Source organism: Giraffa tippelskirchi, chromosome 4 (genome assembly GCF_054371585.1).
Source record: "Giraffa tippelskirchi isolate mGirTip1 chromosome 4, T2T-mGirTip1v1.2.pri, whole genome shotgun sequence".
Classification (NCBI taxonomy): Eukaryota; Metazoa; Chordata; class Mammalia; order Artiodactyla; family Giraffidae; genus Giraffa; species Giraffa tippelskirchi.
Window position 1 is genome coordinate 34,685,659 of NC_137278.1, and position 24,708 is coordinate 34,710,366.

Genomic DNA, 24,708 nt, shown 5'->3' on the forward strand with positions numbered 1-24,708 from the left:
GAGTCAGCTCTTTGCATCAGGTGGCCAAAGTTTTGGAGTTTCAGCTTCAACATCAGTCCTTCCAATGAACACCCAGGACTAATCTTTAGGATAGACTGGTTGGATTTTTAGTATTAGTGTATCCTAGTTGGACTTCCCAGGTGGCGCTAGTGGTAAAGAACCCACTGGCCAGTGCAGGAGACATGAGAGACGAGGGTTCGAACCCTGGGTTGAGATGATCCCCTGGAAGAGGGCATGGCAACCCACTCCAGTATTCTTGCCTGGAGAATCCCATGGACAGAGAAGCCTGTGGAGCTTCAGTTCACGGGGTCGCAGAGAACTGGATGGGACTGAAGCGACTTAGCATGCATTCATATCCCAAATACTGTGTGAGACATACTTATACCAAAAAATTATTCACTGTTCATGTGAAATTTCATTTTAACCGGCCAATTTGTATTTTATATAGTAATCCTACAGATCAGGTAAATCTATATTTTGTATGCCAATTTTTTTTAATCACCTATAAAGTAAGCCTGTCTTCAATAGGAGCCACAAGGCCCAAAGCTTTGCACCGAAGCATTTAAAAATCAAATAAAACAAATATTTTAAAAAAATCCCACATTGTTTCTTCTGGTATAAAACTTGCTCTTCCTAAAATTATAGAAATAGCTTAAGTGACTGCAGATTAAATTATCTTAGAAATTTGAATCAATAAAGATAATCTGATAAAAAAAGTTTTAAAGTCACAATTGCGCTATGTTTATCAGCCCTTTAAAACTCACATCTCCTGTGTCTCCTGCATTGGCAGGCAGATTCTTTACCACTGCGTCACCTGGGAAGTCCCATGATGTAAATAAACCACAATTTTATTTTTCCATCTTCCCCTTGAGTGACAGTTAGGCTATCTTTGCTTATTCTTTATTGTAAACAATGTTGCAGATGAACACCCTACCCAAGTATCTCTAATTCAGGCACTTAAGATTGCTGGGTTGTAGGATATGCAAGTGCCTGGTACTTTGTGATGACCTCAAGGGGTGTGAGGGACAGGGATGAAAGGGAGGTCCAGGAGTAAGGGGATATATGTATACATACAGCTGATTCACTTCCCTGTATGGCAGTAACTAACACAACATTGTAAAGCAATTATACTCCAATAAAAAAAAATTACACAGTTACCCAAATTACTATCTGTACCTGGAGAGGGTAGGTGGGTGGTGCTCTAACTTGGGTGCACATGGAATGATCTGAGGATTCCTTAAGACACAGATTGCTGGACCCCACCCCTAGAGTTTCTGCTTCATGAGGCCTAGGGTGGGACTGAGAATTTGAGTTTATGACAAGGTCCCAGGTGATGCTGATGCTATTGATCGGAGGACCACACTTTGAGACCCAATGGGTTTGGGTAAGTCAAATCTCAGTGGCTTCAAATAACAAAATCTCTTATGCACATTATCAAAAAATGGGTCAGAAGAAGGACTCTGATTATCGTGGCTCCTCTGTCTTCTGACCTTATCTCACCGCAAGGCTTTCAGAATCTGGAGGACTCTTGTCCATTTTCTTAGCTTCTCACGTTGCTGTTGAGAAATTCAATTGTTTGGATTCCCTGTCTTTCATCTCTGATAATTTTTACTATGATTTTATTTGTATCCTTGGAAACTTTTACCACCTTGATCACCATTGGTCTGAAATTTCACAATGATGGGTTCATGGGGTTTCTCTTTTTATTCACAGTGCTTAGCACTTGCTGGATGCTTTCATTCTGAAAACGTATGACCTTCTGGGAAATCTTCTTGAATTATTTCTTTGATGTTTTTATTCCCTTCATGTCTGCTCTTCATTCTTTCTGGGACTCCTATTTGTCAGCTAATTGGGTCCAATGGTCTAATCCTTTTAATTGTCTTTCCTTTCCTATCTATCCCATCTATTTATAGTAATTTTATTTTCTAGAAGATTTATTCAACTCTGTCTTCCAACTTTTCTATTAGTTTCACATATCTATTATCATCTTTTTAAAAAAACTTTATTTTCTTAAGAACAGTTTTAGGTTGTGAAGAAATTATGGAGATAATACAGAAAGTTCCCACATGCCTCACACTCAATTCCATTTTTAGCATCTTACATTAATGTGATACATTTGTTACAATTAATGAGCCAATATTAAGGAATTATTATTAACTAAAGCCCATAGTTTATTCAGATTTCCTTAGTTTTTGCTGAATTTCCTTTTTCTGTTCTAAGACTCCATTAGAATGTCACTTTATATTTAGCTGTCATGTTTCCTTAGGCTATTCTTGACTCTGGCAACTTCTCAGATCTTCCTTGTTTTTGATGACCTTGACGGTTTCAAAGAGTTCTGGTCAGAAATTCTGTAGAATGTCATATTAGGATTTGTCTGTTTTTCTTATGATTAGACTGGAGTTAATGGGTTTTGGGAGAAAGACCTCAGAGGTTAACTACCATTTCATCATATGTCAAGGTATGCACTATCAACATGATCTACTGCTGTTGATGTTGACCTTGACTGCCTAGCAGAGGTAGTGTTTGCCAAGTTTCTTTCTTCCCCCTGCTTTTCCCTCTCTGTGCTTTTTGAAAAAATGTTGCTGTGAGCTGTCCACATGGTCTCCAAGGAACTAGGCTCCATCTCCTTGAAGGCTCTCTTATCACATTTTTCTATCCAGGAGCTTTTTCCCTAAAACACTTAAAATAATTAATTAATTAATTTTTGGCTGCATCGGGTCTTAGTTGCAGCCTGCTGGATCTTTCCTTGGGTTGTGCAGGCTCAGTCTTTGCAGCACACGGGCTTAGTTGCCTCTTGGCATGTAGGAGTTTAGTTCCCCAACCAGGGATCAAACCCGTATCCTCTGCATTGAAGGCAGATTCATAACCACTGGACCGCCAGGGAAGTCCCCAGAACATTGTTTTAAATAATCTTTTGTCCTTAAGATTATGGTTGCAATAATTTAACTTTCCAATTGTTTTTAAAAGTTTTTAAAAGATATTGTTTTTAAAAGTTTTCCTAAACTTTCTGCATTCTTCTTCCTCCAAGTTCCTTTGTATATGTTTGCTTCCTTCAGATCACAATCTTTTCTCAAGTGTTTGTAGATTCTTGGCTCTCTGTTCATATATTAAGATTGGAACTTGACAAGATGGGAAGCTCTGTGTAGATGAGGCTTGTCAACGGGTAGGCAACTGACTTGCTTGTTTCACGAGGGGCATTCGTTTCCTGGCTGCCTTAACAGCATATCACAGACTTGATGACTTAAGACAACAGAAGTTTATTCTCTCACAGTTATGAAGGCTGGATGTCTGAGGTCAGTATTGAGAGCTGAAAGTGAAGTGTATGCAGGAACCACACTGTTCCTTGCCTCTTCCGGCTTCTGGAGGCTGCTGGAACTTCTTGACTTGTGGCCACATCTCTTCAACCTCTGCCTCTGTCCTCTGGGTGTGAGGTAAACCTCCCTCTGCCTCTTGTGAGGACACTGGTGATGCAGACTCCTCCTGATGAGGGTTTCTGGGATGAGAGCCTGATACCATTGGAGGGCCATTTTTCAGCCCACTAGCACTTGCGATGTCTAAAGTTTTTCTCTTCATGGGTCAGTTCCTTCAATGAGAATCTTCTGATCGCCTCCTGCCTAGCTGCCATGTGCTTGGCCCTGAGGGGAGGGAGGAGGCATGCACCTTTAAGTAGGCAGACTTCTTAAACTCTACTATATCTGCTTATAGTAGAGAATCCACCTTTGCTGATGTCTGATATCCCCAAGGTCAGAAAGAATTCAATTCTTCAGAGAGGGAACCCTTAGCCTTGTGTGATGGTAGAGGAGGGGCAGAGGTGAGGGAATGATCTAGTTACTTTTTAAACAAATCTGTAACTCATTTTCCTCTCTTCTGCACCTCTACTTAGAGGTGGTGGCACCTTCCATTCCTGGGCCTTTCTGGGGCTCCTGACCAGGCAGAGTGAAGCAGGCTACTTCAAGATGGATGTAGGTGTCAACTTTCTAGTCTCCTAAGTAAGGGACCGGGCTTCCCTGGTGGTTCAGATGGTAAAGAATCCATCTGCAGTGCAGAAGACCTGGGTTCGATCCCTGGGTTGGGAAGATCCCCTGGAGAAGGGAAGGGTTACCCACTCCAGTATTCTGGCCTGGAAAATTCCATGGACAGAGGAGCCTGGCAATCTACAGTCCATGGGGTCACAAAGAGTCGGACACGACTGAGCCACTAAGCACACACACACATGTAAGGGACCATTTGTCTGTAAACTTTCCAGTTTCCAAAATTGTGTCATTGTTGTCTTTGTCCTTGTGGATTTTTATGCAAAAAAGATTCCTCTGTGTGTGTGGGTATTTTGGGAGAGAACAAAGGTTGACTGCCATTTAAAATTATGTGTTGCTCTTGTAGGAATTATGTAAAACAGTATGGAGAGTGCTCAAAAAATTAAAAATAGAACTACCTTAAGACCTAGCAATCCCACTTCAGCATATACATCCAAAGGAAATAACATCAGTATTTTGAAGAGGCATCTGCACTCCCAAGACCACTGCAGCATTATCCACAATAGCCAAGATATGGGAACAACCTAAATACTGATTGATGGATGAATGGATAAAGAACATGTGGCATGTATTTTACACACACACACACACACACACTCAGAGGAATATTATTCAGCCTTAAACAAGAAGGGAAATTTGCCATTTGAAACAACAGGGATAAACCTGAAGGACAGTATGCTGAGTGAAATAAATCAGGCACAGAAAGACAAATGCCACATGACCTCACTTATAAGTGGAATCACAGAAACAGAGAATGGAATGATGATTGCCAGAGAAGGAGAAGCTAGTCAAGGAGCACAAAGTCTCAGTTATGCAGGATGAATGATTTCTGGAGATCTAATGTGCAGATAATGTTTTCCAAACTGATTTTTAGCTGTAGATCACCATCACTGATATTTTTGTGCTGATAATAATTTCTTTTTCTCTGTTATTCTGTCAATTAGAGAATTTCATTGATCATTTTTCTAATCTTAACTCAATGTTGCATTCCTGGAATAAATCCAACTTTGTTATTATGTTAAAAAAATTACATGTGGCTCTGAGTGTGGTCAACCAGCCTGCAGTATCAGCACAGCCCGAGAATTTGTGAGAAATGGAACTTCTCAGTGACCTCAGACCTCTTGAATCCTAAGCTCTCAGGGTGGGGTCCGGCATTCAGTTGTGTCTTACCAAGACTTCCTGGTGATTCTGATGCTCTGTTGATGTGGGCTCTGCTATAGAGGTATGCTGTCTTTTCTCTTACCCTTCCACAAGAGAATGTGGGCTCATTTGACTCATGAGCTCTACCTGAAGGCTCATGATGAGACCTGGAGGAGGGAAGCAGAAAGACTCACCACGTATCTGTTTTAGAAGTAAATATTCCTTCCATGAAGGCCTCTGGGGGCATCCACTTGACTGGCAGCATTGCACAGCCTCCCTTTCGGTAGTAGCTCGCTCTGCAGGGAGAAGAGAAAAGCAGACTTGGTTCTGGAGATGGCTCTGAGCCAAGTACCTTGAGAGAGTGGCAAAAAACAAGGTCTACGAACTGAAATTAACGAGGGGCTCTTGTGGTTCAGGGGGAGAGCAGGGGACACAGATCATCTAGTTAACAACCTTAGTGTCACTTAATAGGAGACGAAACAGCCTGCCGGAGGTGTGAAAGGAAAGATCTATGCAATGACTAAAATACCCACTAGCAGATGGTTAGATTTCCCTGATGGATTTTGTTTACTGTAACTCACAATGAATAACATTACTCCAACCTTATGAGTATAGTTCCTGACGATCCACGGTAATGTGAGATACACAATGGGAGGACTAGGAGCGGGGCTGGTGTCCTACAACTCTGGGTCCTCCTCGGCACTCACCCAGCATCTAATTCAACACAGGCGCGTGACTCCAAGTCCTCTAGGTGGCTGGTGGGAAGCTGCTTCCTTTAGCACAGCCCCCAAAGAAAACACAGGCCTGGGGTGAAGCTGGCATCCGAGAGATGAGGTAACTAGTTTTTGTCAGTGACATCATTAATGCAACTCACTGATTAAAAAAACTAATAAATTAATTCATACCTCTGAAGCCAGCTCCACCCAAGCCCTGTTTTCTTATGCCTGGTATGTTATGGGAGGCAGCTTCCTACCAGCTGCCTAAATTAATTACTTCAATAAATAACTGACTGAAATATGAATTGAGTGGTTAGCCGACTCATTGGAAAGGACCCTGATGCTGGGAAAGTTTGAGGGCAGGAGGAGGAGGGGTCGACAGAGAAGGAGATGGTTGGATGGCATCATTGACTCAATGCACATGAGTCTGAGCAAACTCCGGGAGATAGTGAAGGACAGGGAAGCCTGGCGTGCTGCAGTCCATGGGGTTGCAAAGAGTCAGACACATCTGAGTGACTGAACAACAATGTGTGAGGTATTCTGCCATGTGCTGAGGACAGAAATAACTCATAGTCTCTCTCTTAAAACGATATGGTTTAGTGGAAGAAAGAGACATAATTAACTGCAGTAAGAACACACAGTTCAGTTCAGTTAAGTTGCTCAGTCATGTCTGACTCTTTGCGTGATTCCATGAACTGCAGCACGCCAGGCCTCTCTGTCCATCACCAGCTCCCGGAGTTCACCCAAACCCATGTCCATTGAGTCGGTGATGCCATACAATCGTCTCATCCTCTGTCGTCCCCTTCTCCTCCTGCCCTCAATCTTTCCCAGCATCAGGGTCTTTCCAAATGATTCAGCTCTCCGCATCAGGTGGCCAAAGTATTGGAGTTTCAGCTTCAACATCAATCCTTCCAATGAACACCCAGGACTGATCTCCTTTAGGATGGACTGGTTGGATCTCCTTGCAGTCCAAGGGACTCTCAAGAGTCTCCTCCAACACCACAGTTCAAAAGCATCAATTCTTCGGCGCTCAGCTTTCTTTATAGTCCAACTCTCACATCCATACATGACCACTGGAAAAACCATAGCCCTGACTAGACGGACCTTTGTTGGCAAAGTAATGTCTCTGCTTTTTAATATGTTGTCGAGGTTGGTCATAACTTTCCTTCCAAGGAGTAAGCATCTTTTAATTTCATGGCTGCAATCACCATCTGCAGTGACTTTGGAGCCCCCAAAAATGAAGTTAGCCACTGTTTCCCCATCTATTTGCCATGAAGTAATGGGACCAGATGCCATGATCTTTTTTTCTGAATGTTGAGCTTTAAGCCAACTTTTTCACTCTCCTCTTTCACTTTCATTAAGAGGTTCTTTAGTTCTTCTTCACTTTCTGCCATAAGGGTGGTGTCATCCGCATATCTGAGGTTATTGATGTTTCTCCCGGCAATCTTGATTCTAGTTGTGCTTCATCCAGCCCAGCGTTTCTCATGATGTACTCTGCATATCAGTTAAATAAGTAGGGTGACAATATACAGCCTTGACGTACTCCTTTTCCTATTTGGAACCAGTCTGTTGTTCCATGTCCAGTTCTAACTGTTGCTTCCTGACCTGCATACAGGTTTCTCAAGAGACAGGTCAGACGGTCTGGTATTCCCATCTCTTTATGGTGACAAAAGTATGTATTGAAGAGGAAACTCAATGACCAAAGAAGAATGGGTTTGTTCTACCCGGGGTGAGGGTGGTGGGTGGAAAAGTACAGGAAGAGTTTCTTGGGGGTGCTGATGAAGCTGAAGGCAAAGAAACTCTCACAGGAGACATTCGTGACACGTGCTGTTGCATGGGGCCTGTGGGAAGCAGGGGGCTGTAGGGGCTGAAGCCTAGAGTTGGGACCTGTCAGTGCTGAGGACGGAGAGGAAGGGCCAGACCATGTGACTCGTTTAGTCTCACTGCAACATTCGAGTCTTAGGGCACAGGCACTCCTGGGTGCTCTGAGACAAGAGGTGAAGGAACGCTGCGACTCTGGGTGGTGGAAGAGGGTGAAGCTGAGCTTTACCAGGTATGCGGTGGATATCAGTGGTGGATAACACTAGGTGAAAACATTGCTAACTCCTGAGTTTCCGTCCAGCCTAGGCCCTGTCGGCCGCCGCCCCCAGCCCCAGGCCCGGCCTAGCCCCTGTCGGCCACCGCCCCTGGCTCTCGGCTGGTGATAGACGCAAAGTCCCATGCTGTAAAGAGCCATACTGCATAGGAACCTGGAATGCTAGGTCCATGAATCAAGGCAAATTGGAAGTGGTCAAACAGGAGATGGCAAGAGTGAACGTCGACATTCTAGGAATCAGTGGACTAAGATGGACTGGAATGGGTGAATTTAACTCAGATGACCATTATATCTACTACTGTGGGCAAGAATCCCTTAGAAGAAATGGAGTAGCCATCATGGTCAACAAAAGAGTCCAAAAGGCAGTACTTGGATGAATCTCAAAAACGATAGAATGATCTCTGTTCATTTCCAAGGCAAACCATTCAATATCACAGTAATCCAAGTCTATGCCCCTACCAGTAGTGCCGAAGAAGCTGAAGTTGAATGGTTCTATGAAGACCTACAAGACCTTCTAGAACTAACACCCAAAAAAGATGTCCTTTTCATTATAGGGGACTGGAATGCAAAAGTAGGAAGTCAAGAAACACCGGGAGTAACAGGCAAATTTGGCCTTGGAGTACAGAATGAAGCAGGGCAAAGGCTAATAGAGTTTTGCCAAGAGAACGCACTGGTAATAGCAAACACCCTATTCCAACAACACAAGAGAAGACTCTACACGTGGACATCACCAGATGGTCAACACCAAAATCAGATTGATATATTCTTTGCAGCCAAAGATGGAGAAGCTCTATATAGTCAGCAAAAACAAGACCGGGAGCAAGCAGACTGTGGCTCAGATCATGAACTGCTTATTGCCAAATTCAGACTTAAATTGAAGAAAGTAGGAAAAACCACTAGTCCATTCAGGTATGACCTAGATTAAATCCCTTATGAGTATACAGTAGAAGTGACAAATAGATTTAAGGGACTAGATCTGATAGACAGAGTGCCTGATGAACTATGGACAGAGGTTCGTGACATTGTACAGGAGACAGGTATCAAAACAATCCCAATGGAAAAGAAATACAAAAAAGCAAAATGGCTGTCTGAGGAGGCCTTACAGATAGCTGGGAAGAGAAGAGAAGCGAAAAGCAAAGGTGAAAAGGAAAGATATTCCCATCTGAATGCAGAGTTCCAAAGAATAGCAAGGAGAGATAAGAAAGACTTCCTCAGCGATCAGTGCAAACAAATAGAGGAAAACAACAGATTGGGAAAGACTAGAGATCTCTTCAAGAAAATTAGAGATACCAAAGGAACATTTCATGCAAAGATAGGCTCGATAAAGGACAGAAATGGTATGGACCTAACAGAAGCAGAAGATATTAAGAAGAGGTGGCAAGAGTACACAGAAGAACTGTACAAAAAAGATCTTCACGACACAGATAATCACGATGGTGTGATCACTCACCTAGAGCCAGACATCCTAGAATGTGAGGTCAAGTGGGCCTTAGAAAGCATCACTATGAACAAAGCTAGTGGAGGTGATGGAATTCCAGTTGAGCTATTTCAAATCCTCAAAGGTGATGCTGTGAAAGTGCTGCACTCGATATGCCAGCAAATTTGGAAAACTCAGCAGTGGCCATAGGACTGGAAAAGATCAGTTTTTGTTCCAATCCCAAAGAAAGGCAATGCCAAAAAATGCTCAAACTACCACACAATTGGAACGAAGACTGACCTCTTCCAGTCCTGTGGCCACTGCTGCGTTTTCCAAATTTGCTGGCATATTGAGTGCAACACTTTCACAGCATCATCTTTCAGGATTTGAAATAGCTCAACTGGAATTCCATCACCTCTACTACCCTTTGTTTGTTTGTAGTGATGCTTTCTAAGGCCCACTTGACTTCACATTCCAGGATATCTGGCTCTAGGTGAGTGATCACACCATCGTGATTATCTGTGTCGTGAAGATCTTTTTTGTACAGTTCTTCTGTGTATTCTTGCCACCTCTTCTTAATATCTTCTGCTTCTGTTAGGTCCATACCATTTCTCTCCTTTATCGAGCCTATCTTTGCGTGAAATGTTCCCTTGGTATCTCTAATTTTCTTGAAGAGATCTCTAGTCTTTCCCAATCTGTTGTTTTCCTCTATTTCTTTGCACTGATCGCTGAGGAAGGCTTTCTTATCTCTCCTTGCTATTCTTTGGAACTCTGCATTCAGATGAGAATATCTTTCCTTTTCTCCTTTGCTTTTCGCTTCTCTTCTCTTCCCAGCTATCTGTAAGGCCTCCTCAGACAGCCATTTTGCTTTTTTGCATTTCTTTTCCATGGGGATTTTCTTGATCCCTGTCTCCTGTACAATGTCACGAACCTCTGTCCATAGTTCATCAGGCATTCTGTCTATCAGGTCTAGTCCCTTAAATCTATTTGTAGGTCTAGTCCCTTAAATCTATTTTGTCACTTCCACTGTATACTCATAAGGGATTTGATCTAGGTCATACCTGAATGGTCTAGTGGTTTTCCCTACTTTCTTCAATTTAAGTCTGAATTTGGCAATAAGTAGTTCATGATCTGAGCCACAGTCTGCTCCCGGTCTTGTTTTTGCTGACGTATAGAGCTTCTCCATCTTTGGCTGCAAAGAATATAATCAATCTGATTTCGGTGTTGACCATCTGGTGATGTCCACGTGTAGAGTCTTCTCTTGTGTTGTTGGAACAGGGTGTTTGCTATTACCAGTGCGTTCTCATGGCAAAACTCTATTAGCCTTTGCCCTGCTTCATTCTGTACTCCAAGGCCAAACCTGCCTGTTACGCCAGGTGTTTCTTGACTTCCTACTTTTGCATTCCAGTCCCCTATAATGAAAAGGACATCTTTTTTGGGTGTTAGTTCTAGAAGGTCTTGTAGGTCTTCATAGAATCGTTCAACTTCAGCTTCTTTGGCGTTACTGGTCGGGGCATAGACTTGGATTACCGTGATATTGAATGATTTGCCTTGAAAGCGAACAGAGATCATTCTGTCGTTTTTGAGATTGTATCCAAGTACTGCATTTCGGACTCTTTTGTTGACCATGATGGCTACTCCATTTCTTCTAAGGGATTCTTGCCCACAGTAGTAGATATAATGGTCATCTGAGTTAAATTCACCCATTCCAGTCCATCCTAGTTCGCTGATTCCTAGAATGTCAACGTTCACTCTTGCCATCTCCTGTTTGACCACTTCCAGTTTGCCTTGATTCATGGACCTAACATTCCAGGTTCCTATGCAATATTGCTCTTTACAGCATCGGACTTTGCGTCTATCACCAGTCACATCCACAGTTGGGTATTGTTTTTGCTTTGGCTCCATCCCATCATTCTTTCTGGAGTTATTTCTCCACTGATCTCCATTAGCATATTGGGCACCTACTGACCTGGGGAGTTCATCTTTCAGTGTCCTATCCTTTTGCCTTTTCATACTGTTCGTGGGGTTCTCAAGGCAAGAATACTGAAGTGGTTTGCCATGCCCTTCTCCAGTGGACCACAATCTGTCAGGTCAGTCTTCGTTCCAATCCCAAAGAAAGGCAATGCCGAAGAATGCTCAAACTACTGCACAATTGAACTCATCTCACATGCTAGTAAAGTAATGCTCAAAATTCTCCAAGCCAGGCTTCAGCAATATGTGAACCATGAACTTCCAGATGTTCAAGCTGGTTTTAGAAAAGGCGGAGGAACCAGAGATCAAATTGCCAATATCCGCTGGATCATCGAAAAAGCAAGAGAGTTCCAGAAAAACATCTATTTCTGCTTTACTGACTATGCCAAAGCCTTTGACTGTGTGGATCACAATAAACTGTGGAAAATTCTGAAACAGATGGGAATACCAGACCATCTGACCTGTCTCTTGAGAAACCTGTATGCAGGTCAGGAAGCAACAGTTAGAACTGGACATGGAACAACAGACTGGTTCCAAATAGGAAAAGGAGTCTGTCAAGGCTGTATATTGTCACCCTGCTTATTTAACTTATATGCAGAGTACATCATGAGAAATGTTGGGCTGGAAGAAACACAAGCTGGAATCAAGATTGCTGGGAGAAATATCAATAACCTCAGATATGCAGATGACATCACCCTATGGCAGAAAGTGAAGAACAACTAAAGAGCCTCTTGATGAAAGTGAAAGAGGAGAGTGAAAAAGCTGGCTTAAAGCTCAATGTTCAGAAAACTAAGATCATGGCATCTGGTCCCATCACTTCATGGAAAATAGATGGGGAAACGGTGGAAACAATGTCTGACTTTATTTTTTGGGGCTCCGAAATCACTGCTGATGGTGATTGCAGCCATGAAATTAAAAGACGCTTACTCCTTGGAAGGAAGGTTATGGCCAGCCTAGATAGCATATTTAAAAGCAGAGACATTACTTTGCCAACAAAAGTCCATCTAGTCAAGGCTATGGTTTTTCCAGTGGTCATGTATGGATGTGAGAGTTGGATGGTAAAGAAAGCTGTGTGCCGCAGAATTGATGCTTTTGAACTGTGGTGTTGGAGAAGACTCTTGAGAGTCACTTGGACTGCAAGGAGATCCAATCAATCCATCCTAAAAGAGATCAATCCTGGGTGTTCATTGGAAGGACTGATGTTGAAGCTGAAACTCCAATACTTTGGCCACCTCATACGAAGAGTTGACTCATTGGAAAAGACCCTAATGCTGGGTAGGATTGGGGGCGGGAGGAGAAGGGGACGACAGAGGATGAGATGGTTGGATGGCATCACCGACTCGATGGACATGGGTTTGGGTAGACTCTGGGAGTTGGTGATGGACAGAGAGGCCTGGCGTGCTGCAATTCATGGGGTCGCAAAGAGTCGACACGACTGAGCGACTGAACTGAACTGAACTGAATTTGGTCAAATTTTGGTTCGCATCAATGCTGTTTCGTTTGTTCCACAGGAACTATACTCTTTGTACCACATGAATACTTTTTTTATGCTAAACATAACTGTAACTTGATAACATTTTATCTACTACAAAATATAACATATTTTTAAATATGCTCCTTTTCATACCCGAAGGTAATCTTCTGAGATGAATATAGCTAATACAGGAGTTGGTGATGGACAGGGAGGCCTGGCATGCTGTGATTCATGGGGTTGCAACGAGTCAGACACGACTGAGTGACTGGACTGAACTGAACTGAACTGAGTTTCCGTGTGCTGCTGCCCTGTGGTAACAGGATGCCATCAGCATTCTCACTCGAGGAGATTGCTATCAGTTCCATGGGAGGCCGACAGGGGTCTCCCTTACTGTCCGAAGACTGAAAGGTCTACCTGGCCACCTCTCCTCACTCTACCGCTGGGTTAGGGAAGGTGTAATTAGTGACTGTGCAAGATAGTGGCTCGCTCAGCTCATGGAGTGAATCACTGTTGTTAATAATTAGACAAAGATGAAACTAGGAGTTGGGAAGAGAAGTGTGGGATAGTATACAATAGAGGGTTTTTTTTTTCAGTTAAAATTTTTATTTTATTGATTTCTTTTTAATTACTTAACTTGGCTGCACTGGGTCTTAGTTGTGGCATCCAGGATTTTTGAATTTCGCTGAGGCATGTGGGATCTAGTTCCCTGACCAGGGACGAAACCCAGGCCCCCTGCATTGGGAGTGCAGTGGACCACCAGGGAAGTTTTTGTTTTTGTTTTTGATGTAGCCTCGAGAATGTGACAGGGAAAAAGAAATGAAGCTGAGCTAAGTACCAACGGGCTTTGAACTATACTTCCATGTCTCCTGGTGTGGGAAATGCAGAGCAATGCGCTGGGCCCAGTCTCCTATCAGTTCTAAGGTGCTCTTGCCTAGGGCAATGGAAGCTAAGTCTGTTTGGAATTCCTGAGTATTGAGGAAAGCGGTTAATTAAGCTGAAGTTTACCTAGAAACTTTTTCCATGTGAAGTATCCAGGTTATTCTGTCTTAGAACATGCTAGGACTAAAGAGTTGGAACCAGAAAGACAATCTAATTAAGAGGTTAGCGTCAATTATTGTAAGCAGAGAGATCCTAGAATTAGCCCTTCAGGCATGAACAATAATTAAGGCTGCCCCTGTGCTGAAAAGGAACTTAATGCCATTTTAGGTGGCAGGTTGACAAGGCACCAGAATGCTCTAGGGGATGCGGTTGAGAAGGTGAGCTCAGATGGGTGATGGCAGTCTTCACTCACCTGTAGATGTCACGGGCCATTCCGAAGTCTCCGATCTTGGCCACTCTTCCAGGGCCTGGGCAGGTCAAGAGGCAGTTCCTGGCAGCAATGTCCCTGGGATGAAAAAAAAAGAGAAAATGCATTTTGTAATTTTATTCTTAAAAAGATAAAGGTACAAGAATCACAAGAATTTTCTCCTCCAATCTAAAAGTTCAAATAGTTCCCTTTTCTTCTCTGTATTTCCTTTACTACATTAGACTTCAGTATGAAAGAAATAGCTAAGCAATTCTAGGTCTCCAACCAACAGGGAAATGGAAAAGGATTAGGGGAGATGACTGAAAATATTTAATGGAATAACAATAATGAAAATAACTATAATAGGAACTAGAAAATTGATTGTCCTTTTACTATGTATTTAAGCACTGTTCTAACTGCTTCATATCTAATTCTCACCATAGCCCTGTAAGACACAAGGTGCTAGTATTATCCTTATTTTATCAAAAAACTTAAAAGAAGATAATAGAGGGACACAGAAATGTTTTTTGCCTTTGGCTATTGTTCTTTACAGATTGCTGGTTGGTTTCTGCTGGTTGTTTGAAGGAATGTTCTGGAACAGCATGGTTCCCATGAGATTCAAGTAGGTCAAGGCTTTCCCCAAATATTTCTAGTTTTATATTTTAATACGCCATCATGATTTTTACATCCATGATTTTATCTAAAGCCTTTGTTAAGCTGTATGCATCATAGCTATGAGGCCAAAGAATCACTTCTTTCCTGTTATAAAGTTATCTTGTCTTAGTCATTACGTTCCAGTCGTTAGGGCCTATTCTTCCATCGCATGCGTGTAAGGCTGGATCAGAAGCTTTCCAAGACTCATCAGCTTCTACTCACTGACCGCTAACCCATTCTTGAGTTGCATGTGGGGATTAAGGATGCAGCCAGACGAAGTTTGGAATGTTGTTGTTGTTCAGTCACTAAGTCGTGTCTGACTCTCTGTGGCCTCATGGACTGCAGCACGCCAGGCTTCCCTGCCCCTTCACTATCTCCTGGAGTTTGCTCAAACTCATGGAATGGGTTTCTAATAATATTAAAGTCCTGGAGAGAAAAAATTAGTACTTCTTGGGGGGAATGGGTGGTGTTTTTATACTTTCAACTGGTTTCATGATCATTGGCTGAGAAAGAAGGAACATGGAAAATAAACAGCTGGATAGTATTTTTACAAAAAAGATCTGGATGGGGGATCATGGCTTAGGATAGCAGAACAATTGGTCAGGGTGGGAGATGGGTGTTATTAATGCCACTGCCCTAATCCAGAAGGTTTAAGTTGAATTTTGAGGAGCAATGGTGCATAAAATGCCCTAAGAAAACCATAAAAGCATAACACATATGACATCAAAAAGAAGAAAATATAGTAGGATATATAGCCATTGCTTCTCAAGAGAAATATAGTGAAGTCGACCAAGAACAATATTTATGGCTCTGGAAAGGTCTTTCCGTTGATGTGCATGGAATGGTTGCTTAAAAAATCGATCTTGAATTTAATGGCAAGAAAGTAAATGTAATATCATAGAACACACAAAGAATTGGTAGAATGACACATATTTCTTGAAATGGCAATAAACCATGTCCAAAGGAAACAGATCTAATAGAAAAATGGAAGTGTGTGGATCTGTGAGGGAGTCCACTCTGAATTCAGGAGATGTGTGTGCATGGGAGTCTGTGAATCTTAAGGCAGATGGTGGAGGAGAGAGAATTAAGGCAAACCTATTGGGGGAGGATGCCATCAGCCTCGAGCCAGTTAGAAGATGTAAAAAGATGCTTTCCTAAAACCAATTACCCCAGAAGACAGCTTTGATTGAGATGGACAATTTCTGCTAATCGTCACCTTTTGCTTATAAAGCAGATCATTGAACATACTGTTGATTCAATCTTTGACAATTTCATTTCTCGAAAAAGATAAAGGAAGCAACAAAATATTACTCTGGTATCTTATTGTGACCTTCAGCAACTATTTACAGATATGGAAGCAATAGGAATCTTGAGTGAATTTTTGATCCTGTTATCGTATTTTCAGTAATAACAGGGCACTGGATATAGTCAAAATGTATCATCCCTTAGGAAAGCAGATTTCAAAACGTCAGAGGAAAAGTAGACACAATCCCTCAGTCAGAGATTCTGGACACTTGGTGATTAACATGGGGGTGGAGATGAAAAGGCAGAGACGACCTCGGGGAGAAGTGAAGGGAGAGATCTAAAGTCACTAAGGTGATGGGTCACATTGCTATCGATGGGCTCAGACTTAGAGGAGGTAGACAAGAGATGAAGAGACATCTATTCATTCCATGTACACCAGTCTGAGAAACCATAGTGGAAAAGAATATGAAAAAGAATGCATATTTTGCTGTACAGCAGTAACACATTGTAATTCTACTATACATCAAAGAAAAAAAAAGATGGAAAGATGGCTCTAGCCAAGGACTTATTCTAAAAAGAGCACGACCCTGTCATGTCTGAGCACCAATAAAGCCCAGAGCTGAGATTTATGGAAAGTTCTGGACACAATAAAAAGGACAAGAACAACAGTGGCAGGGCTGACCTGCGCTGTGAAGCAGAGTGTGGCTTTGGATGAGAACAGAAAGAACTGGGGCTCGGCTTCTCTCTTGCTTCTGTTATTTCTATCAAGCACAATGATCTGCAAGCTGGAAAGGCTGAGACTCAAGAGGAAGATCTGAGGGCCAAAATGATGAAGCAACGAAGGATGAGCCAGTGTGAGCTTCTGGCCTTGTTTTCAGAATGATTTCGGTAAACTAGGCCAGTGTATTTCTTGATCTTTAACATCCCCTTTATTAGGGAAGAAAACATAGCTTGTTATCTACCTCCATGCTCTTCTATTTCTAAACTCATACAGTGTCTCTCATTCTCTATGTTATATTTACATATTCTAATGATTAGCAACATGTCTTTTACTCTTTGATGGGTTCATGAATGTTTATTAGTTCACCAGGTTATTGTTTACTAAATAAGAAACAAATCATTAGGAAGAGCTTTGCAAAGAGTCTAACAATCTATTTGACTTTTCAAGTTTCAGAATCAAGCTGTCTGTTGAGAAAGCCATGGATAGCCACGTGGAAAGAAATATGCGTCATCTCTCATGTCTATAGCGTTACACATGGACTTGATGTACCAGTGCAAACACCATTTAAACACAAGGGTCATATAGAGTAGAAGAAATGAAGTACAGAGGTAAGGAAAATAATTCTCATTCTTCATTTCTGAGTATTTTAGAAAAAAATAATTTATCCAATAAACATTTATTGTGTGCCACTATATGCTGGGGATATGAAGATGAATAAAATAGGGTTGTTGCCTTTGATTTATCCATAGTCAGAGATCTGAAAATAAAAACTCCTTAAGCTTCCCTTAAGGAGCCCAGTTTTTTAGATAATGTGGCATGCTTGGTTACTCAGTTGTGCCTGACTATTTGTGATCCATGGACTGTAGCCCTCCAGGCTCCTCTGTCTGTGGGGATTCTCCAGGCAAGAATACTGGATTGGGTTGTCATTTTCTTCTCCAGGGGATCTTCCTGACCCAGGGATTGAACCCTGGATGCTTTGACAGGCAGATTCTTTACCACTGAGCCACCTAGGAAGCTCAGTCTTCTAGATACAGAAACATTAACATGACCTAGGACTTGACACAGGCGGGGGTCCCTGCAAGAGGTCAGGCAGAGCTCATCTGGGTCTCCAGCGCTGATGTAGATGTTTTATGATCCCACTTTGCTTCCCTGGTGGCTCAGTTGGTCAAGAATCCACCTGTAACATGGGAGACCTGGGTTTGATCCCTCGGTCGGGAAGATCCTCTGGAGGAGGGCATGACAACCCACTCCAGTATTGTTGCCTGGAGAATCCCCATGGATGGAGGAGCCTGGCGGGCTACACAGTCCATGGGGTTGTAAAGAGTCAGACAAGACTGAGTGACTAAGCACAGCACAGCACATGCCCACTTTACATATGGGCCAAACAAATCCCTGGGGACACGTAGGGGAGTGTCTGGAAGGTGAGGGCAGAGCAAGGTCACTTAGACTCACCGGTGGATGAAGTGATTCTCCTCTAGATACTGACAGCCACAGGCAATGTCCTGAGCCACATGAAGGAGATCCAGCATGGCCAGGGAGGAGGACTGGTTCTGTAGGAGACAGAAGTGACCAGCTGGTGAGGAGCTCTCAGGGGAGAGGAGGTCTGAAACACTAGGCTCCCGTGCTCACCAGGAGGTCAAATGCAGGCTGGTCGCCCTGGGCTCTTGGCCCTGGCTGCACATTCGTGATCACCGGGTAGATTTATACAAATGCACATGCCTGGGCCTCAGCCCAGAACAATGACTCTACCTCTGTGCAGGCGCAGCGTTTACAGAGTCACAACTGCCAGGTGAGTGGGGCTGGAACCCACACCACAGACGTCCTGCCCCTTCTCGTTTTTTTCTGCCCACTCTTCTACCACTATCTTCGTAAACATTTGAATACCCTAAACGTACAAACAGGTCTGTGAGGAAATCAAGGTGGGGTAGTGTTGCTTTAAAATGCTCTATTTAAATGCTTAAAAATATTTGTAAAAATTAACTTTCTTCAAGAAGACCTAGATCTGAAGTGGACTGAAAAAGCAAACCTTCCAGAGAATACTGGGCAGCTGAAGAGCTATCTCTGGCTTTCCTGCATGAAGTCCCTTTTGTGCAAAAGTTGCTGCCCACCCTTCCCCTACCCCTCTCAGGATACAGCCTGGCTCTCCTTCCTTCAGTCTGGTGGGGCGGCCAGAAGTCTTTTCTGAGGGCTGCGCTCTTCTTGGTGTCTTCTAAGTTCCTAACCCCCCAAGTCCACAGCAGCATGTCCTCAGGCAGTGTCGCATGTACTGTGCTGCTCTGAGCTTGTTCTACCATGTCCCCAAGGGAACTTTGAGGCTCCCGAGGCAGGGCCTTTGGCGTCCACTTCCCATGGTCTCCAGCACAATGCTTAGCTCACTGCCAAGGTTCAGTGAACAAGGGGGTTTGTCAGTTGATTACAGCCAAACAAGGGTTTTCCAGATGCCACCACAGATCAGGGCCTCCCTGGGACTCTTTGGAGCAATAGCGTGGGTCTAGGGGAGGTGGCGAGGAGTTCGTCTGGGGCCTGCTTCAGTTCCAGGGGAGACGACTCAGAGAGGGGAACATTTGCTGCCCATGGAGCATCAAGCAGCCCCTTACCTGCAAGAGGGCAAGTCCCAGGACCTTTGATGCAATGTCCTGTATGGTCAGTAGGCAAGCAAGTTTACCTCCATATTGACGATGAGAGGGCTGAGGGCTCAGAGAGGCTCAGTGACTCACTCCAGGTCACACTGCTAGTATGGTGGAGCTGAAACTGCCCTGAGCTGGGCTTTAAGGGTTTGAGTTGGGGGAGGCGGGATTCTAGGAGTTAAAGTCGAGTTCCTTAGGAGAGGATGTCTGAGCAGGGCTGGAGTTCCCATGGACTCAGTGCAAGGTACCCAAGTGAGTACAGATACAGTGCACAGAGTACATTTCAGTGCTCGGTTGAGCTGACCTGGGCTCCATCCTACTGGGTCCCTTTCTGGCTGTGTGACCTGGAGCTGATGGCACTCCCTCCGTCCAAGCCACCGTGTCCTCGTGTGTGAAAGTGACATGACACTCTCAGCCTTCCTCGTTGTTCTGAGGACTCACAGCAAGAGGCACAGAGTGAGTGCTTCACAGAGGGCTCTGCATTCATGGAGGGGGTTACTCCGTGGAGGGCGCTGTTGGGGACTTGAGAAGTGGCTCATGTGTTTGGCTTCTCCCAGGACCTTGTTAAGGTCGGAAGTACTGGGCACTGGGAGAGAGAGAGTCCCCATTTCCTGGGGACAAGAAAACTAATATATTTTTGAGAGAAATATTCATCCATCTTGCTATAGTATTAGGACTATCTTTTCTCTTTCCAGGAAAATTCTTTCTGCTCCTGCCAAAGAGGACCATTCCTAGTGCTCCCGGAGTCTCTTTGTGTCTTAGCCCCCATTACTCAGGACGCAAAGACCATTGATGTCTCAAACGCTCCACAAGTCTGCTGCACTGCAGGGGCTAAATCTTCCCAGGCATTAACCCAGGGGCCACGTTTATCAGGGCTCCCTGTCTGTGGCTGTTCAGAGCAAATTAACTGCGCCGATAATCAGTCTTCACAGAAGCAGACTGTCTGTAACCCAAGGGGTGTGTCTGCATGTGTGTGTGTGTGTGTGTGTGTGTGTGGTGGGGATCTGTGGATGCTGTGTCTGCATGTGTGTGTGGTGGTGGGGATCTGTGGATGCTGTGTCTGCATATGTGTGTGTGTGTGTGTGTGTGTGGTGGGGATCTGTGGATGCTGTGTGTGTGTGTGTGTGTGTGTGTGTGTGTGTGTGTGTGGTGGGGATCTGTGGATGCTGTGTCTGCATGTGTGTGTGGTGGTGGGGATCTGTGGATGCTGTGTCTGCATATGTGTGTGTGTGTGTGTGTGTGTGTGGTGGGGATCTGTGGATGCTGTGTGTGTGTGTGGTGGGAATCTGTGGATGCTGTGTCTGCATGTGTGTGTGTGTGTGTGTGTGTGTGTGGTGGGGATCTGTGGATGCTGTGTGTGTGTGTGTGTGTGTGTGTGTGGTGGTGGGGATCTGTGGCTGCTGTGATAAAACCGATATTGAAAATGAGCAGACCAGAGCAGAGACAGCGTGCCCAGTGCCATCCGTATCCAGCCTGGGCAAAGAAGGAGTTGGAACCAGGGCTCTTTTTCCTTGATTTGCTACTGAATGTGGCACTTCCTTTGGGAACTTCCGGCAGTTTTTATCCTGTCCAATACGCAAAGAGGATTTTGTCCAATACCTCCCAAAACAGGCGAGGGATGGAATTCAATCAAATAGGCATGGGAATTCCTGGATTAAATAGGCTTCTTCATCAGAGTCTTTGCTACACACTAGTGTGTATTGAGAATCAATCAGAGGGGAGTCGGTGTGGCTCTGAAACTGGCTTGACCATGGAATTCTTTCGAGCATGCCTGTGAGTGTGTACCACTCAGGGTTCTGACATTCCCATCAGGACACTGTTTTGACCAATATCTTACTTTTACACGGGCAAAAACAGGCCCACTGAAGTGAAATGATTTTTTGCTCACAGTTCCTGAGGCGCTATTTCCAAAGGATAATGCAGATACTAATAAAAGACAGAATAATATTGATAATAATAATAATACTTCCTTAAGTAGCTCTTGCATTTAGAGACGAAGGATCACAAGACATGGGGGAGGAACTATTTCACCAAGTGAAAAACAGAATAAGGGTACATCTTTAAATTGATGGCTATGAGAGTAAGAGGGAAAGATGAAAGGGAAAAGCAAAAAATGAAGACAGGGGACACAAGATATTAAAAGTGGCAAAAATCCATTTTGAAAAGTGATGAGAATGGTGCTGGGCCTCAGATTCCTGGCTCCTGACATGGTCAACAAAATGTACTCAATGAATTGTGGAGGCAACATTAGTACTTAGCAAAATCGAAACCAAAGATGAAAACCTAAGCATTAGTTGCAATCAGAGGTTCTCATCTCTATGCCGTGCTCTCTGGGGTCCAAGGAGCTGCCACGCATATGAAGCATCTTCTCCGAGCCACTACCTACCAGGTTACCACTCCCCAAACAGGTGTAGACGCTATAGTGGGCAATGACCGCCTCCTTTAACAGAGAGATCACTGATCCTTGATGGCCTTTGTCATTATTGATTGAATCAACTGATACTAAAAGATAGCTACTAGCCTATATCTCGGGAGAAGGCGATGGCACCCCACTCCAGTACACTTGCCTGGAAAATCCCATGGATGGAGGAGCCTGGTAGGCTGCAGTCCATGGGGTCGCACAGAGTCGGAGACGACTGAGCGACTTCACTTTCACTTTTCACTCTCATGCATTGGAGAAGGAAATGGCAACCCACTCCAGTGTTCTTGCCTGGAGATCCCAGGGACGGGGGAGCCTGGCTGGCTGCCGTCTATGGGGTCACACAGAGTCGGACATGACTGAAGTGACTTAGCAGCAGCAGCAGCAGCCTATATCTAGCATATATTAAATCCTCAATAAAATTTTGTTCAATAAAGAGGGGGGTCTGCAAAATTATATTGACATTAAAAGGGTCCTTCCTTCTTGAGCTGGTGGGGTCTTGGGACCGAACGATGTTTCCCTCTGTACCCATGAATTTCATTTCCATGACAGATATAGTTGGCCCTGACACCCATTCTGTCCTATGAGTCTGTGTATCTATCATTACTTCATATCCATGCATTATCTGAAGCCAGAGCCTCTTAGACCATCTCTGAGGTCCTTCCATCCTGATGTCTATGGAGCTGCTGAACCCCAGGGATGGCAGGAAGTGAGCACAGAGTGTGCGTCTGATTCTGAGCACCCAGCTGGGAGCCTGCACACAGCAGATTATCAGGTAAGCCTGGAGAGATGCAGGGGCTTCAAACAAATGAACCAGGTGGACCTCAGGCCTTTGAATTCAGTAAGTTCTAGCCTGCAGGCACAGCTCTGCCCGCCCTCTCCTCAGAGTGTGTGTGTCTCCAGTCCCGATGTCCATCAGCCAGTCCCTCCCTCCTTCATCAGGATTTACTGATATTAGCTACCTCGGTCCACTATAAATCATGGTCCTTTCTCCCAGTCAACCTGGTCCTCACTCACTAAGTTTGAGTTTGTGGTTCTGAGAATCCATGCAGGACACCCAGCAATCTCCCACCCCCCTGCTCCCACCCCAGCTGGAAGTTGCTGTTATAAACACATTTGCATGGGGTCACTCTGGAGGGCTGTCATTTGACATTTCAAATCACCCATCATGGGCAGTAAGTACCTCAAGAAGGACCAGCTCATCGGAGGTGAGTGGGTGTGTAGAGTAAGGAGGATACCTGGACTGCCACCAAGACCTGGGAGCATGGTTGGCTAGGAGAGTCACACAAAGAAGATCAGGGTAAAGGGTGGGGGGATCCTGACCCTTAGAAGCATCTCTCTTCCAAGTAGATTTGACCTTCCCCTGGCTGTGGGCATCCCTGGGATGGTACCTGCAGCCAGAGGTTGGAAGCCGGCAGCAGGCTCCCGCTGTGAGCCTCCTTGAGGCGGCACTTGGGCTGGGAGGTGGTGGGCGATGTCAGTGATCTGTCTTCCTCGCTGGTGCTTTGTTCTTTGAGACAACACCCATATCATCATCAAGAGAGATACCTTTGCCTGCGAGAGAGGGAAGTACCCCTCCCTCAAGGTTCTCGGTCTTGCCAAGTGATGGGTTCTCAGATTCCCTTTACGAGGAAGTCACAATACTCTCCTGTCCTCAAGCCTCAGGAGTGTCCAATGGGAAACCCAGAGCTGGACCTTCTCCCAGAGAGTGATGTCACATGTTCCCTGTTGGACATCTGCCAGATGCACTGCTGAGATGCTCAGGGCACGAGGCTGAAGGCTCTGCTCTGCTGGTAGGGATGGGGAAGCTGAGGCTGGTGCCCAGACCCTGGCAGAGACGCCTGTGTAGCTGGCGACCCTTGCTCTCAACCACCTGCCCTCACCTTGGCCCTCAGGGCATCCCCACGGCGACCACAGGGATCAATAGCACAGCAGGCTGGAGTGAGCAAGGAATCAGGAGCCACAAGGCCTGAGTTTTAATCCCAGCTCTTCCACTTCCTGTGTGACCTCAGCAAGTCACATAATCTCTCTGAGGCCCTGTTTTCCCGTCTCCAAAGGGAGGTGAGATCTGTACTGTCTACTTCATAGGGTGGTTTTGAGAAACGTGAAAACTCTGGGGAGGAGGAGGATGGTACTGCAGACAAGGGTTATCATGAGGTAGGGTTAGTCGTTCTCTCCTTCCCCAGGCCCCTTCCTCCTGTCAGGGGTGCTGAGGTGCACACACTTATCCTCTCAAGAAGTTAGATCGGATTCCTCTTAGATGGTCAGCCAAAGGCTCACAGGAATGGTGTGGAGGCTCCTAAGAGTCTGAGTGAAGGTGGGAATTGGAGCAGGCATGACCTTCCGAGGTTTCTGCCACCACTTTGGGTCCGTGTGAGGAGGGTGTTCCGTCCTGGTCTTGCTGTGGCTGTGTGGCTGTCAGCCTTTCTCTGCTTTTCTGGGGGTGGGGAGGGTACAAGTCTTCCCTGTGGTCCTCACAGTTCAGCGGCAACTTCAAGATGGCAGGTCCTAACTCACTGCGGAGGGTACAAGTCTTCCCTGTGGTCCTCACAGTTCAGCAGCAACTTCAAGATGGCAGGTCCTAACTCAGAGGGTCTGCTCTGCTCCAGTCTCCTGGGCCCAGGACCTCTTGAAGACCCTGGCAGTGATGGGAGTGGACAGCTGGCCTGTGGGCTCGCCCAGTGTGCTGTGTTTTATAAATGAGCTCTGCCGAGATGTTCTAGCCTGACCCTCGGAGTTCACATCACAGATGCTCGGGTTAGAGGGGGTTGGCTGCCCTAAACCAGGTCGTCTAATAATCAATTGGGGGGGAGTGTGTGTGGGCCCACCTAGGTTTCTTCACTCCTCCAAGCTCTAGCCCTTTAGCCATAATATTTATGCAGCACTTTCCTAAATACCCCAGCCCTTTATTTT

General features: G+C 44.8%; 2 protein-coding genes across 3 annotated transcripts in view; one reads left to right on the top strand and one right to left on the bottom strand.

Moving 5' to 3' along the window:
- CLIP4 (CAP-Gly domain containing linker protein family member 4) overlaps window positions 1-20,307 on the top strand; it is a 110,608-nt gene extending 90,301 nt beyond the window's left edge. For both annotated transcript variants that reach the window (XR_014051840.1, XR_014051847.1), the window contains 2 exons: window positions 17,197-17,357; window positions 20,072-20,307. The gene's annotated coding sequence lies outside the window, so the exon portion shown is untranslated. The remainder of the gene's footprint in view (window positions 1-17,196; window positions 17,358-20,071) is intronic.
- ALK (ALK receptor tyrosine kinase) overlaps window positions 1-24,708 on the bottom strand; it is a 759,079-nt gene that overhangs the window by 9,555 nt on the left and 724,816 nt on the right. The window contains exons 24-26 of the mRNA XM_081484296.1: window positions 18,202-18,299; window positions 14,136-14,228; window positions 5,366-5,467 (exon numbers count right to left, since the gene is read on the bottom strand). Coding sequence (XP_081340422.1) covers window positions 5,366-5,467; window positions 14,136-14,228; window positions 18,202-18,299 — 293 coding nt within the window. The remainder of the gene's footprint in view (window positions 1-5,365; window positions 5,468-14,135; window positions 14,229-18,201; window positions 18,300-24,708) is intronic.